The 15959-nt window shown below is 41.6% G+C and overlaps 1 protein-coding gene across 1 annotated transcript in view; it reads left to right on the top strand.

Annotated features, from left to right (window-relative positions):
- The window catches only part of FBN1 (fibrillin 1), a 158971-nt gene extending 143250 nt beyond the window's left edge, over window positions 1-15721 (top strand). The window contains exons 55-66 of the mRNA XM_069798288.1: window positions 509-631; window positions 1055-1186; window positions 1796-1921; window positions 2472-2678; window positions 3284-3409; window positions 3627-3749; window positions 4681-4797; window positions 5597-5725; window positions 6559-6678; window positions 10047-10278; window positions 11818-11992; window positions 14443-15721. Coding sequence (XP_069654389.1) covers window positions 509-631; window positions 1055-1186; window positions 1796-1921; window positions 2472-2678; window positions 3284-3409; window positions 3627-3749; window positions 4681-4797; window positions 5597-5725; window positions 6559-6678; window positions 10047-10278; window positions 11818-11992; window positions 14443-14832 — 2000 coding nt within the window. The 3' untranslated portion in view covers window positions 14833-15721. The remainder of the gene's footprint in view (window positions 1-508; window positions 632-1054; window positions 1187-1795; window positions 1922-2471; window positions 2679-3283; window positions 3410-3626; window positions 3750-4680; window positions 4798-5596; window positions 5726-6558; window positions 6679-10046; window positions 10279-11817; window positions 11993-14442) is intronic.
- The last annotated feature ends 238 nt before the right edge of the window (window positions 15722-15959 follow it).

Below are 15959 nucleotides of genomic sequence, written 5' to 3'. Positions count from 1 at the left end.
TGCAAAGGAGGAGTTAGAAGAGTGCATAAACATCATTATATAGCAGTAATTACTCAAGTAGTCCAGAGTGTATGTAAATGCACTTCAAAATAACGTTTCCGGTAAGGATATTGTTTTATGGAATTCAGTTTACGAAGAAGCTGAATTAGTGCATCTAGAATTTAAAAATAACCAGTCATAAAAACTGAGCCTAGATGTGGAAAAGATACAGTTTTAACTGAGACAGTATTTTTGGCAGCATGGATCTGGAAATTATTTCCATTGGCTGCTTGCTATTGAAGATATTGAAGCTTCAGGTAGCTGTGTAAACATCCTGGCATGTCTGGTGCCTGCTCCTGCACAGAAATCCATAATGAGTAGAACCATGGGTCCCCAACTATTAAAATTTAGCCCTCAGTAAACTGGGATCTGTGGTATTGCCTTTACCTAAAACCTGTGCACTCAAGTCTGCCGAGTTTTACAAAAGCATGTTTCACTTCCCTCATGGTCTTTGCTGCTCCAAATCCAGATGTCAACGAGTGCGTTCAGAACCCTCTGCTCTGTGCTTTCCGCTGCGTGAACACTTTTGGATCCTATGAATGCAAGTGCCCCGCGGGGTACGTTCTGCGAGAGGACCGGAGAATGTGCAGAGGTAAAGCTCCTACCAGACTCTCACAGTTAAGAGATAATGATTTCAAATTCCTGCAGGGGTAGTGCTCTGACTCACTGCACTATTGGGCCAGAGTTTTAATCCCAGGAAGTAACTGAGTCAGAAAGAATCTGGGATGAATTCTATGGTTTGCATTATGCAGTTGATTGTATTAGCCCTGTCCTGCCTGTAAACTTATACATCTGCATAAAGTGAGGTCATATCAGATGATACAGTTTTGTCTTGCCCTGAAAATGGGCATTTGGGAGAAATCAATTTGCTCTAGGCTAGTATATCTTATGGTTGGTTTAGCACAATAAAAGTATGTAGAGTTTGATTACGACTGAAATTCCAAAGTCAGAATTTACTATTGTGAATTTCCAGGATCGTCTCTCCATATAATGAAGTCTAAACCTTGTGTTTTAGATCAGAATGAGTGTGAAGAAGGAATTCACGACTGTGACTCAAAACAGATGGAGTGCAAAAACCTAATTGGCACCTATATGTGTATCTGTGGACCCGGTTATCAGCGCAGACCAGATGGGGAAGGCTGTATAGGTAAGTGACGCTGACATGTTGAAGCTCTTGAAACACACAGCTACTCACCAGAGCTGAAAATTTTGGATTTAACAAAGTGTTAAGGAACTCAGGGGAAGAATTACACAACTACCTGTGTAATGGATCTACTGGTGCTTTGCTTTGCTGTTCAGGTGTGCACACATGTGGGCAGTAAGTAGAAAATCTCGATGTGGCTCTTTACAGTCAACTTGTACTGCTGATGATGAATTGCTCTGAGTGAAGAAAGCAGAGAATTGGGCCCATTGCTGTGAGCTTCTTTATCTCTGTTAGCACGAATGAGGGTAGATCTGAATTGTTTTTAAACTTTGGATGGCATTCAGAAGTGCAGCTGTAACTATGAAAAATTTTGAAAACCAGCGAGGAATATATTGCAGAGAAAACATAGTAACAAAATATATAATATTGAGAGTTAGATAGCCATCTTTCCTCTGAAAATTGAGTAAGAGAGACTTTTTATTTAAAACAAAACAAAACAAAATTATGCAAGTTTAACCAGGCAGAATGCATAGCTTAAGAACTCCGTACAAACTTTAACCTGCCTTAATCCAGTAATGGACTTGATTTTGTCATATCATTTGAAAAACATAGATGAGAATGAATGTCAGACCAAACCTGGGATCTGTGAGAATGGCCGTTGTGTAAACACAGTGGGAAGTTACAGATGTGAATGCAATGAGGGGTTCACTGTCAGTGACGCCCAGAACGAATGCCTTGGTAAGTCACACATTAACACCCTAATGAACTATCACTTTGATGGCAGAAATTGTGGTTGAAATTAAACTTAGAAATGTATAGTGAGTAAACATGGTCTTGAATTTACATGCCTTCGGGAAGGTGCCTTTGTGAGTAGGTGGCTTCCTGCAAGTTCATTCTTCCATGCTAACGTATGCCTGCTTCAGTCAGTCTGATTGGGTTGACTTGCTATGAAAGCTGACTGTTCAGTGGTTTCAGTCAGCTGGGAATTGCTCTTTCTTTTCTTTGGTCCTGATTTTCAGTGAGTCCTTTTTCTCTGGGTTCAAACGAAACATATATTTTTATAAGCATAATGAACCTTGTCTTCCACCTTTTACTAAATTTCCTTAAATCTTCTTTGTTTCCCTTAGACGTTGTGCTCTCTTTCTTACTGCTGGTAGTCTTTCAGTTCCACAGTCCCAGGGTGAAGTATGCCCTTTCTTTTATATTTCTGACTAAATTCCTAATATCTCGTGACCCTCTGGAGGTTGTCACCATTAGGATTCTCTGTGATGCATAATTTGTCTTCCAGACAACAGGGAGGGCTACTGCTTCACTGAAGTCTTACAAAGTATGTGTCAAATCGGATCAAGCAACAGGAACTCTGTCACCAAGTCTGAATGCTGCTGTGATGGTGGCCGAGGCTGGGGCCAAAACTGCGAGGTCTGCCCCTTCCCAGGCACTGTGGCCTTCAAGAAGCTTTGCCCTCATGGCCGAGGATACATGTCTAATGGAGCAGGTACTGACTTTTCTATTAAAGACTCTCTTAACAATGCCAAATTAAGTGATAAATTATAAACTCTCTTTTTGCATATTTGAACACTGTGAGGTCCTAAATAGTTTGGGTATCAGTTGACATTTTCTGAGAGTTTTCATGTTGAGAGAGTACAGTCCTTTGGGAGGAGGGTGCATAGCCAAAGGCCCCGGATGACGAGGCATCCATCCCAGCTTGGCAGATATTTATTTTGCATGCTGGTTGATTGACACGCATTCAAATGGGAGTTTGCACTCTCACATTTGAGTGTGTTGTAGGTACAGATTAAGAGCTATTTGTGTACTTGAAAGCAAAGTGATGTTTGATTTATGGAGGCTAATACATGATCAGCTCAGTTGTTCGCTTCCGCTTAAGGCTTGTTCATTGCATTTAAAAGTTAGATTAATGCTACATTCTGTATTTTTCTACTTAGTGTTTCTCCTTAATTTGTGCAATATTTCATTATTTTATGTATTTTTTTTTATTTTATGTAAGGTGTGGGGTTTTTTCATGTCAGGTCACAAAAAACTATTGAAACTGTATAAAATCAGTTCTTGTTCCATTGTGAACTAACCCTTATTTAATTGCAGATATTGATGAGTGTAAGGTTATTCATGATGTCTGCCGTAATGGGGAATGCATCAATGAGAGGGGATCTTATCGTTGTCATTGCAACCTTGGCTATACTACAGATATAACTGGCACTCTTTGCATAGGTAGGTTTCTTATTATGGTGTATGTATATAAAGTTTATTACTAAGAGATAACTTGAAGAAGGAAATACAAAGATTTTGAAAAATGAGAAAAGAAAATGTCATTCATTAGAATGCTTTGGGGATTTTGATTTGCTGCTGATATCTCTTGAGCATTTTGAAAATCATTATCACAAATATTGGTTATCAGCACTGAGGTATCTGGTTTTGCTTCTTCTAGATCTGAATGAATGTAATGAGTCCCCCAAACCTTGCAATTTCATCTGCAAAAACACAGAGGGCAGCTTCCAGTGTTCATGTCCAAAAGGGTACATCCTGCAAGAAGATGGGAGAAGCTGCAAAGGTAAAAATCAGTACAAGAATTTACTGCAGAAACTGTTTCACAGGCAAATACCAATCCAAGGCCATTTAAATGATATAAATCTGTCTCCTTGATTCATGTATTTCCACTAAAGACAGTGAAAGTGGCCTGCACAGGATGGAGCTGGTGTTTCAGTTCTTTGATAATCTGGATGAACAGTAAATCCACAGGAATTTTTGCAGGCTGATGGCAGCTGATCTTAAAAGACTTTGTAACCAACAGTGTATATGATTGGTCTTATTTTGGTAAGCATGTTGGTTTAAACCATATTTTTCAGTGATAAATGTATCTTAATGGATGCAAAGATGAGCATGGTTTGCAGTGCATTGTCCAGCATCAACAGAGTTTTAACATACCATCTCTGCTGCATGCTGAATAAGGGACAGCAGTGCAGGAGGGATTTTGAAATGTTCATTATAATTCCATTTATTTATGTGTCTTGGTAGCAAAGATCTGACCGAAACCGCACAAGTTAGAGCAGCAATTCTAAACTTGGCATGGGAAATGACTGTATTTTGTCATTAGCATTTAAATACTTCTTTTGGAGTAATAGCATGCTTCAGTGCAATACCGTTTAGCAGTCTGCCACTGCTTCTCATGAAGATGATGACTTCCCATTTATTGACTGCAGTGAAAGCAAACATTTAGTATGTAACAGCATCTTTCAGACAGATGAGAGTGGTGTCTGTAATCCAGCGTTAGCATGGACACTAGTGTAGCACCACAGTCCCATTCATTGCATGTGTGGCTTCATGTGAGAGGAACTGGAAGCTGATGTGGAATGTGAGACGTTGATTCAAAAGGGTTTATTTGATACAGTATTTGTTTGCAATCACTTCTCTCTAAGTCCAGCTGAACTGTCAGACCCTCCGCAGGGAACGTAAGTGAAAGATGTTTTCTTGGGTTTTTTTAGATCTTGATGAATGTGCGACAAAGCAGCACAACTGCCAGTTCCTTTGCGTCAACACTATAGGGGGTTTCACTTGTAAATGTCCTCCTGGATTCACTCAGCACCATACAGCCTGCATTGGTAAGTGACATGGGAATGTAGACACAGATTTGGAATTTATTACTGACTCTTATTCCAGAAGCAAAGTAGCAAGGAGGTGAAATCGGCTTCCTGAGAAACCAAATGGAAATATAGGCCAGGTTCTGATCCCAGTTCCACCAGAGCAGAAGATGCAAAGAGGCCCTTCCTCCTACCTTCCCTTGTTTTTCATAATCTGTGTCTTTGAATTTTGCACTTACAAGAATCAGACAGCAAAAACACCCAATTTGTAATTCTTGCCTTACCCTTTCTTCCCACTGAGCAAAAAAATAGTTATATTTCTGTTCTTGTAGTTTATTGGAGAACCCATGTTACAGATCATGTCAAGGCTTCTTGAAACAATAAGCATGCATGAAACATGTTTCTGCAGTTGTCCTTGAAACACATACCCATTATGTCTGTGGAAGTGTTAAACAAAACTACTTCCTGCAAAACACTCTTTCTGCTCTGCAAGTTGGATCCTGCTTGTGGCAGTCTGATGATCCTGTGGTATTGGTGTGAATTTGGGGGTGTTTGAAGACTACAACATCAATCTCCATATTCTTGGTGAAGAAAAGGAGTGTTTCCCTTCCCATCACTGTTGTTAGTGTTTTCAAATTAAAAAGAAGGTAATAGAAGCTCTCCTTCTGTGGTGCAAAGTGAAAAATGGAGAGGGCAGTTAGACAGCTACGTTACTGATGTTTCTTTACCTCTTGTCACAGACTCTCATTGTTAGCATTGCTAAATGATCATCTTCACAACAAGGAATAAAAAGTAACACTCAGGCTTTGGTTTCCTTCAGATAACAATGAGTGTGCTACTGAAATCAATTTATGTGGGGCGAAGGGCATTTGCCAGAATACACCAGGAAGTTTTGTTTGTGAGTGTCAACGTGGCTTCTCACTTGATCAAACTGGGCTTAGCTGTGAAGGTAGGTACAACACACAGTGCATTTAACTTGGCCTTCTCTTGCTTTCCTTCATCTTCTCTCAGCCATACTGTCACCCAATGAGGCACCTATGGAGTAAGCATGTGTAGGTTGAAGGGGAGTGGGGTATGGAAATTTAGCAACAAGGCAGTATTTCTCTCCATGGGCCTGAATAAATAGATATATTGCAGGATGCTAAAAAGCTGGACAGATATTTTCTGAGGAGGCTTCAATTTAGCCTGGAATATTTTAGTTTAAGCTTCATAAGTTCAGCGTAACTTCTGTTGAATCCTGCACGGATTTCTGAGGGACTCACCAAGGACACGAAGTCTTGCATCTCCAAGGCAACCTGCTAAAGAGAGAGTTCAAGGGCTGCAGACTTTATTTCTCTGGTTCCCTAGAGCCTCTAGAGCCTTCTCCTGGGATAGAGTTTGGTTTGCTTTGAAAAGACATAGCCTGGGATTCCTAGGTTGGATGCTTGGGTAAAAGCAAGGGACTGTCTGCTGTGGAGCTGGGAGCCTTAGGAAAGCCTTGGGGGTCCCACATACAAATGGCTTTCTACTGTCTGCTCCATAGCAGAATGCAAAAACTCTGAAAATTGTGGCTGAATTTGAGCTTTCAGTGTTTTCAGTCCTTAGTTACTTGCTGTGGAGCCAGAAATCCAAAACCTGAAAGGCCTGAAGTGATGTCCCAGCACTGGTCAGGTTTTTGGAAGATCTTGAAATATACCTCTATATATGATATATGAATATATATGATTATTTGTAACAGTCTTTTCAAATATAGCATAATTTGAGCTTCTTTCCCAAAACTCAGAGTATATATCACCTTTTTAGATGTTGATGAATGTGATGGAAACCACCGGTGTCAGCATGGCTGCCAAAATATAATTGGAGGATACAGGTGTAGCTGCCCACAAGGATATCTCCAGCATTACCAATGGAACCAATGTGTTGGCAAGTCACTTTTTTAAATTCATACATTAAAATGCATGTTACCTTCATTAGCAACAAGAAGTGAAGGGCAATGGTGTAGTTTGTCATATTTTCTTTTTCTGATTATAATTTAGTAAGTTCAGCGGAGTTTCATTACGAATGTGCACTCCTGTGAAAGGCAGAGTGGATATGAAGCACCCAGTAGCCTATGTCCTGGTTCTACAAGTGTTTAAGCACAAAATTACCCTTGAGGGTGCTAGAAGTTGCATTGACTTTGAGGGAACTTGTGTTACTCGTGCATTTTGTGGTGTGAACAAAGGAAGTCTTACCCAGCCATGCAGCAGTCTCTACTGAGACACAGGTCCTGTCTGAGAGCTGATGGTGGGTTGAACCTGGCAGACTCAGAACCACAAGTATGGATAGTTAAATTGTAAAATTAAACTTCTGGCCCAAAGCATCTAAAACTCTATTGAAATTCTACTTGATCTGTGCTTTTATCATTCTCACAAAACCTACAGGAAGGCTGCTGTCTTTAAGCCTCTTCTCTGTACAGAATTAACCATTTATCATATTTAAGCAAAGCTCCTGCTATCTGTCCAAAGATGCTTCATTGCAGCTTTGAGATACAGTTTATGACAAGTGCTTATAGGACAATTCTGGTTATAAATAATAAATGCTAGTGCTCTTTATTTATGTTAAGAAGTAAATACACTGGTGAATTAAAATGTTTATTTCTTCCCTATCTAAACTTTGGTTCTGTCCCAAGTCTCTGAGCCCTTGTAGATGGGGCTGCATGTGCAGACCATTGATGCTGGATATGACTTGAGCAGACAGAACTGGGTCCTCTGCAGAAGTCACGGGAAAAGTCTCTGTATGTTTCAGCAGTGTAGTGTGCAGCATATTCAAACAAGGGAAACATAAATCATTTTTCCTCTAGTGACAGTTATGTGTGGTTTTAGTCACATTTAATGGGCTTCATACAAGCTAGTCTTGTGTGGATACCCGGCGATGTGTTTGATGACCTCTTTGAGAACAAAGGGCTTCATAACTCTTTGTTTGGCTTTCTTTGCTTTCAAAAACATAAAAATGCCTTTGCTTGTTACCACTGTGGTGCTCTAAGGAGGCCTCTGCTTTTAATTATGCTTACCAAACCTCCTGACATTTTATGCAGTCCTTGCTGTGACGTTTGCTTGCTTGTGGTCCAGTATTCTATGCCTGTAACATACAGGAGAACAAGGAGGGAGCATAAACATATGGTGGTTTTGAATATTAATTAAACTAGCAGAGCTTAGGGTTAAATTAGAACTTAGTCTGCAGGAGGGTAAAAAAAACTAAACAACCAAACAAACCAGCACTGCCGTGTCTGGCTGCTGGAGGACATTGTGGAATCTGAAAAAGTGCAGCGCTCAGTTTTGCGAAACATCTTGGCTGTTTCCAAGTCTTCCTGGGTGATAGTTAAAACTAAGTGTATTTCCAAACCAGGTGTACACTGTTATTCCAGCTTTTGAGCGCATTGACTACTGTTTGGCTTTTATACAGGGAATATCAGTTTCAAAATACACAAGCACTGGTATTTCCCCCATTGAAAGAACAGCTTCAACGTTGGCACCACAAATACTGATTGCCAGAAACTTCACCAGGGAAAATTACACTGAGAGCAATAACTGGGGAGGGACTTAGCTAGCGCTTCCATCTTCTTGGACATGGGGCAGTCCAGGCAGAAACCCAAAACTGCAGGAAAGGAGGCTTGGTTTCCTCCATCTTCATGGCATCTCTCCTTCCTGTTGAAGCTGAGCACAAAAGAGCTGCGTGTTGCAGAGCACAGGAGAGCAAGGCTGGTGCCTGACAGCACAGTCATGCAGAGTCCGAGGCTCCCGTAACTGTTTTTTTCACTTTTCTTCATATTTTTTCTTTCAACAGTCACCCAAAATATGGGAGCTAACCTCACTAGTGTCCACGCTCTTGCCGCTGTGGAGCGAGGCAAAGTGAGCCTATCTCCTTCTGGTGCAGTAACTTTCTGTGGCACAAATGTGCATTTATGATGTTGACATAATGGCTGTGTTAGTTATGACAAATACTAACATTGCTCTAAGTTAATGGCAAAACTCCTACAGGCTTTGGTAACACAGAATTCAGCCCCAGGTTTTAATACCTTGTGGTCTCCACATGTTCACATTGTAACATCTGTAACTGTATATGCTTAAGATACTTATCTAGATCTCCTGGGTGTACCACAGGGGAAGAATTCATGTAATAGGTTTTTCCGTGACAATTCCTTCATATTACTTGGCAATCCCAATTCTGCAAACAGTTTGTGTCTTTTTTAGCTTATTTAATGAAGTGTTCAGGGACTTTTGATGTTGCTGCAACACATAGTTAGATAATCACTGAAGAATGCTTTGGTTCCTCCCATGTCTTGTGCTGTGTGTGACTGCATCCCCTGCCCAGGCAATTCCGTAGTGCACCATGCCATAAATCAGGCTGCAATAAGCAAAGGCATTGCTTTTAAACAAAGAACAAACAGTCACATTGTTTGGAAAAAGACAATAATGCTCTGAATTAGTACTTATTCTCCTGTAACCTGGATGCTTAGATCAGAGATGCTGCTTTGTGCTTTACATTTTATCCATACAGTGTCCAGATGGCATTTCTTACGCATGTGCACACACACGCAATGTGCATATGCAGTTGCTTTATCACAGAAAACAGGGAACAATAGCATTCAGAATGTTTCAAAGCAATTTGCCATATCAGACAAAAAAATTCAGACTGTCTACATTTAAAAAACTAGCCATTTACAGTAAATAAGCCTGAACTGACCTTGAACTCCTACAGTGCCGCACTTGGGAAGTTTGGAAAAGGGCTGGCTCAGAATGTGGCAGTCTTTTGTATCTACAGCTGCTTTTATTTTTACTTTACTACTCCTTCCTGTACCTTACCTGTACCTCATGTTTAAATGTGAGTGTGTAGGGAGGGATTTTCAGTGCCTGGAAAAGGTGTCAGAGCTTGATCCCTTGCTCTTTTTTTCTTTAATGTTGAATAGCATTATGAACATGGGATTACTGGACCAGATTGTTGGCTGTACAAAGTTTTATTCTTCTTGGTTGTTTCTGGAACAAAAAAAAAAGTTGCTGCCTCTGCTTCTCTGCTCTCCAGAGCATGAGCTGACGTGGCATGAAACATCTTCTGTAGAGTAGCCCAAATGTTGCTCTGTTGTATGGTTGTAGTCATCTCCTAGCGACTGCTGCCCTAGCCAAGGGTGAGGCCAAGCCCTGTTCTGCGTTTCTGTCTGTCTGATGTGGCAGCATGTTTAGCAACAGTCAAGCACGACCTTTCTGAAGGTTACCTGAGAATAAAAGTTAATGTGGTATGTTCTGCTTCTTTTCCAGATGAAAATGAATGTCTCAGTGCACACATTTGTGGAGGAGCATCTTGCCACAATACTTTGGGAAGCTATAAATGTATGTGCCCTACCGGATTTCAGTATGAACAGTTTAGTGGAGGTTGCCAAGATATCAATGAATGCGGTTCTGCACAAGCCCCATGCAGTTATGGTTGTTCAAATACTGAAGGTGGCTATGTCTGTGGATGTCCACCTGGTTACTTCAGAATAGGACAAGGGTAAGGGATTCTCATTTTAAACTAACAGACATAAAGGGGACATAATCCGCTCCTTTCTTTGTAGTGTGGAGCAGCAGAACCGGGAGGATTGTCACCAATGCAAGAGGGATAGGATTGTGGAGGTGCTCGAGACTTGGATGCACCTGCTGATTTTGGAGATGAGGGAGGGGAAAGGTAATCAAGGGACAGGAGCAATGTGGATTTGATGCTTAATGAAATATGGTCAGGGCTACCAGGTTCAATTATCTCTTTTAAGTGTCATGGTTTAACCCCAGCCAGCAACTAAGCACCTCACAGCTGCTCACTTACTTCCTCCCCACCCAGTGGGATGGGGGAGAGAATCAGAAAAAAAGTAAAACTCGTGTGTTGAGATAAGAACAGTTTAATAGAACAGAAAAAAAAAGAAACTAATAATGATAACACTAATGAAACGACAATAGTATAATAGTAAAAGGATTGGAATATATACAAGTGATGCACAATGCAATTGCTCACCACCCACGGACCGGCGCCCAGTTAGTCCCTGAGCAGCGATCCCCCCAGCCACGCTCCCCCCAGTTTATATAATACTAGACATGACATCACATGGTATGGAATATCCCTTTGGCCAGTTTGGGTCAGGTGTCCTGGCTGTGTCCCCTCCCAACTTCTTGCACCCCTCCAGCCTTCTTGCTGGCTGGGCATGAGAAACTGAAAAATCCTTGACTTTAGTCTAAACATTACTTAGCAACAACTGAAAACATCAGTTTGTTATCAACATTCTTCTCATACCCAACTCAAAACCATAGCACTATACCAGCTACTAGGAAGATAGTTAACTCCATCCCAGCTGAAACCAGGATGTTAAGCTACTGCTTTCACCTCTCTGCTGCACACTCCAGCAGCTAGCCAAGTTCTCTGAGCTTGCCACTTGGGAGCTAACACCCCTCACTATGATTTGTAGTGTATCACTTGTCTCCTTTAAAAAAAAATTAATAATAACATCCCCCACCAGCTCCAAAGGCAAATGATATTACACAAGTGGCTTCACCCACTTATTGAAATAACAATTCTGTGTGCTCTTATTTTCACTTGCCCCAGTGTTAGGGCTGTGCATCGTGTAGGACCAAGCAACTCAAATGGAAATCAGAAAGATTGTGGCTTAAATTTTAGAAGTGACTAAAAGCTTTGGGATACATTATGAAAGACCTCACTTTTCAGATTTTTCAGCAGTTTCTGAAAATTGATCTCTTTTAATGTGTTCCAGGTTGGATAACAGAAATTACTAACAACTTCTCAGAGCTTAAGTCTGTGTTTTTAAAACTGTTAAATATTGGCAGGTCTAATTTAGGCAAAGCCTCATGGAGCCAGGTTCTTGAAATCGGAGGTAGCTGCATTGTGATTCGGTGAGAATTTTGCCTGTTGACTTCAGCAGAAATTTTTCCTAGGAAATGAATGCAAAATAATTGCTTTATTCTTTGTATTCACAGTCCCCCAAATTCAGCTTTTGGTAAGATCTCTCTCTCACTGGAATTAATTTTTTATTTCTTCCTTCCTCAGACACTGTGTTTCTGGAGTGGGGCTAGGCAAAGGTCAAGGACAAGAACTTTCTCTCAGTGGAGAAGTAGATGACAACTCCCTCTCTCCAGAAGCCTGTTATGAATGTAAAATCAATGGCTATCCCAAGAGAGGAAGGAAGCGCAGAAGCACTAATGAAACTGCAAATGAAGCAGAGGTAATTGACCCGTTTTGGGGGGAAGGGGTTTGCGGTTGTCTTGTGAAAGCCAGTCTCAGAAGGAGGTGTGCCCAGAGACAATCCCACAGAAAAAATGTACACCCCAAACAAAGTAGACCAAAGAGCTGGTTTTGGATGTCAAGTAGTCTGTCGGCTTTCTAAAGTTTTTCACTGTCATTAGGCAAATGTCATCCTCTGAAGCCCCTGCATATCTAATATCTACGTCGTATCAAACACTAAAATAAATGGCCATCCAGCTGTTTGGAGAGCACTCCACTCGCCAGCAAAGCAAGCTCTTGATGTCAGAGGGCAGCGGGTACATAAAATGTTTGTGTGACCTTGTGGCCAGAAGGGCAGGACATGTTGGTCAGGGTGGATGTGGGCCCTACCAAGCAGCGCTGTGTTGTGTGTCTGGGGCTGGAGCCCTCTCCAAAGCAAACACAGAGCTCTGGACACAAACAGCTCACCTGGAGGCAGTCCAGAGCTGCAGCCCTTCCTGGGGCTTGTCCAGACCCTTGCAGTCAGTCACCCAGGTTGCCGTCCTGGAGCCGAGGCTGCCGGCAAGGCTGTGCACAGTGCTCACAACTGGTCCAGGCAGCAGAACAGGAGGCAGAGCTTCATTTGTCATTGCTCGGAAGTCGCTGGGGACAGAGGCAGGTTTCCATTTGCCTCCAAGTGGGGTAACTGTGTCAGCAAAATGCTTATCATCTACTGCGATGATCACAAGACTCCACTTCTTAGCTGTTGTCACTGGCTTTTTTTTATTAAGCAAATATTAATAAGCGGTTTGAGCATTTACATGAAAACTAGTCAGCTGTGTGACAAGTTTTGTCTTTATGCAAAGGATAGGCATCCCTTTTCACTCATCCTTGGGTGTTAGCAAACATTTCTCAAAAAAGCATTAAAGTAAATCTTTCAGCAAACTCCCCCGGCTGGGGTTTGTTCTGAATTGATCGCAACAGCAAGACACAATGGAATGGAGGTGGTTATAGTTCTGTTTGTTCTTCAGCTGGGCTTCCAGCACCACACCTCGCAGTATGAGTGCAGAAGTCGTGGTAGAAGCATGATCATCTAATGTGTAATGTTACTATAGTCCCTCTTGCACAAAATTCAAACTCCTTGCATTTCCCAGGGAGTCCTACGTTGGCTTATTTCAACTTTGTGTAACATAAAGTCGGAATTGCTCAGTCTGGTCATCCAATCCAACATCCAGCACTAGTCACCGGATTTAAACCTTATTGTTCACATTAATTATGTACAGACTTCCGCAAACTGTAAGCAGCTTGTAGGAGAAGTATCACCAAGCCCACAGTCATTGACTTCTCACTTCTTCATCCGGTCTAAGATGATAGTGATGTTACAGGTGAAGGGGTCTGCCCTGACCTGGCCAGAGAAGCAGCAGGTCATAGCAGGTCTCTAGACTGTGCAGATATTAGTCCTTCAGCTGAGAGTACATGTCTGGGTGTGCCCATGTGTGTGTTGCATTCTAAATATAACCAAGAGACACTGAACACTCTTGTAAAATGTTGCCATCGCTACCCTGAGCTAAATATCACCTGTACTCTCTGCTCACATGTATGTGCCGAAGAGCTTGCTTTTCCCCACACAAATAGATTGGGGAGCCTGTTAGCTGTTTGTGTTAGGTGCTCAGTGCATGGCGCTCTGCTAATACAGGTAGGCAGGAGAGTGCTTTTGCCCAGAAGAGTGTGGACGTTTGATTTTGGGCAGCGAGGGGTTGTAAACTGTGTTTCTTCAGTGTGTTTCAGTAGTGTCTGTGATTAGTGCTGGGTTTGTCTCAGAGGTGACGTAGAGCTTCCCTTGCTTTCCAGTTGAAAATGTTACAGCAGATGTGCTGTCTGAAATGTTATCATGCTGCCACTACAGGTGACTCATGCACAAGGGACTCAGGGGGAGCCCAGTTACCATCACTCGGAGGTGCGGGGCGACGCTGCTTTTCCAGCACCCTGCTGCACCCGCGGGCCACCCTGGCTCCACACCTAAACAAAGCAAATCTTGCAAAGCAGAAAACTCCCACCTGAATGACGTGCCTCCCCCACAGACCCTGCTTTCTTCTGCACATTGTTGTTCCCGTGAGCTTGTGGTTCCCCCAGCAGAGAGGAGGAGTATGTCTTTGCTGCTCTCTTTGTAGGAGACTGGTCGTGGACTCCAAGCACAGAGAGGCTTTGTTTGTCAGGCAGCGGGGCCCACATGCAGAAACTTTCAGTGCGTGTCTCAGGCTCCCGTTACCCATGCAGGGACAGTGACAAAGACCGTACTTTATCCTGACAAGTCCTAGGCCCATAAGAGTGGATTTGACAGATGATATTACAGAACCTCCTTTTAAAAATTATTTAATTAATAATGAATGAGCTGGGTAAGAAATACATACACATAGGTGCATGTGAAACGATCTCTGACAGAGCCAACTAACATCGTTTGTTCTTGTGCAGGATCAGCAAGAGCTGGAGCCGCCAATCAGTCTCGCCAGCTGGGATATTGAGAAAGCAGCAGTCTTCTCCATCAACATCTCAGATCTCAGTAACAAGGATCGCATCCTGGAACTGCTTCCTGCCCTCACAACACTGACAAACCATAACCGATATTTAATTGACTCCGGAAATGAAGACGGTTTCTTTAGAATCAATAAGAAAGACGGGATAAGTTACCTTCATTTCACAAAGAAGAAGCCAGTGCCTGGAAACTATTCATTACAAATCAGTAGTATTCCACTCTATAAAAAGAAGGAACTTAACCAGCTTGAAGAGAAACATGACAAAGACTACCTCAGTGGTGAGCTGGGAGATAACCTGAAAATGAAAATTCAGATATTGCTTCATTAATTCACCAACCAAAGACCAAATAATTAAACCAAAGATAGATAGGTAGGACTGAATATTCCTCCCAATCAGATTCTCCATATCATAGGTACAATCTTACATGAGTACATTTGTATGAACGAGCACTATTATATTATTACATAAACAAGGTACAGGATGAATACCCTAGCTCAAAACAACCACTTTCTCAGGCTTTTAAGTGTAGCTGAGCTACCTTGATATGTTGAATCTTGAAAACTGGGACTTTTATCATTGGAAGTTGGCCACTGATGCTGAGACACGTCATCATTTCAGCAGAGGTACAAGAATTGTGCTTTCAACTGATGGACAGCTCTATTTTTGTAATTCTTAAACTTCGCTTCTCCAACTACAACTTACTAGGTCAGCCATTTATGATATCCATTTGGTGCTAGTAAATTTTCAACCTAGATTTATAAATGCACTGTAATATTTACACAACTTAGAAGCCAAAATTGCCATTATTCAGTCTAAATACTTCAATCAACCAAAGTTAGCTCAGTAGTTTATCTCAGTTATGCCTATAATACATTACATGTAAATTAAGTGTGTGTATACTGTAATCATGCTATTTTTATCAATGAAGCATTTGTAAACTAGATTAATAATACCCTTAATGTGAGGGTTTGTAATGGTGCTTATAAGACCAACTACTTGTTAACTGTATACACAAACCTGATGATAAAGTTTCTGTGACTTGCCAAAATGCACTGAGGTCAGTAGGGACCATTAAACATTCTCAAAAGTCAGATGACAATCAGTGCCATCCTACACCATGACATTATGTAACGTGTCAAGAGTACCCGTAGTCATTCATATCAACAAGGGTTCAATGTCATAAATGTCACAATAAAACAGTTTTTTTTTTAGTTTATTCTGTGGCCTTGTGTTCTTGCTAAAAGTGTGATAAACTGCATTCTTGCATTTCAGGCATTGTCAGTAGGGTTGGTTGTGTATCTGTCTGTCTGCACAGGTGACTTCTCCTTGAAGCTGTGCTGCTGCCATTTGTTCATTCTTCAAGCAAAGGAAGAATGGAAGAATTACAGAAACCTTCACAAATCTAAAGAGCAGTGGACCTCTATCAAATTATCGTGTGGCTCCAGAAAGCAAGT

The sequence above is a fragment of the Haliaeetus albicilla genome, chromosome 12 (genome assembly GCF_947461875.1).
Source record: "Haliaeetus albicilla chromosome 12, bHalAlb1.1, whole genome shotgun sequence".
Classification (NCBI taxonomy): domain Eukaryota; kingdom Metazoa; phylum Chordata; class Aves; order Accipitriformes; family Accipitridae; genus Haliaeetus; species Haliaeetus albicilla.
Note: the sequence above shows the minus strand (reverse complement) of the source record. Positions and strands in the feature narration are given on the sequence as shown.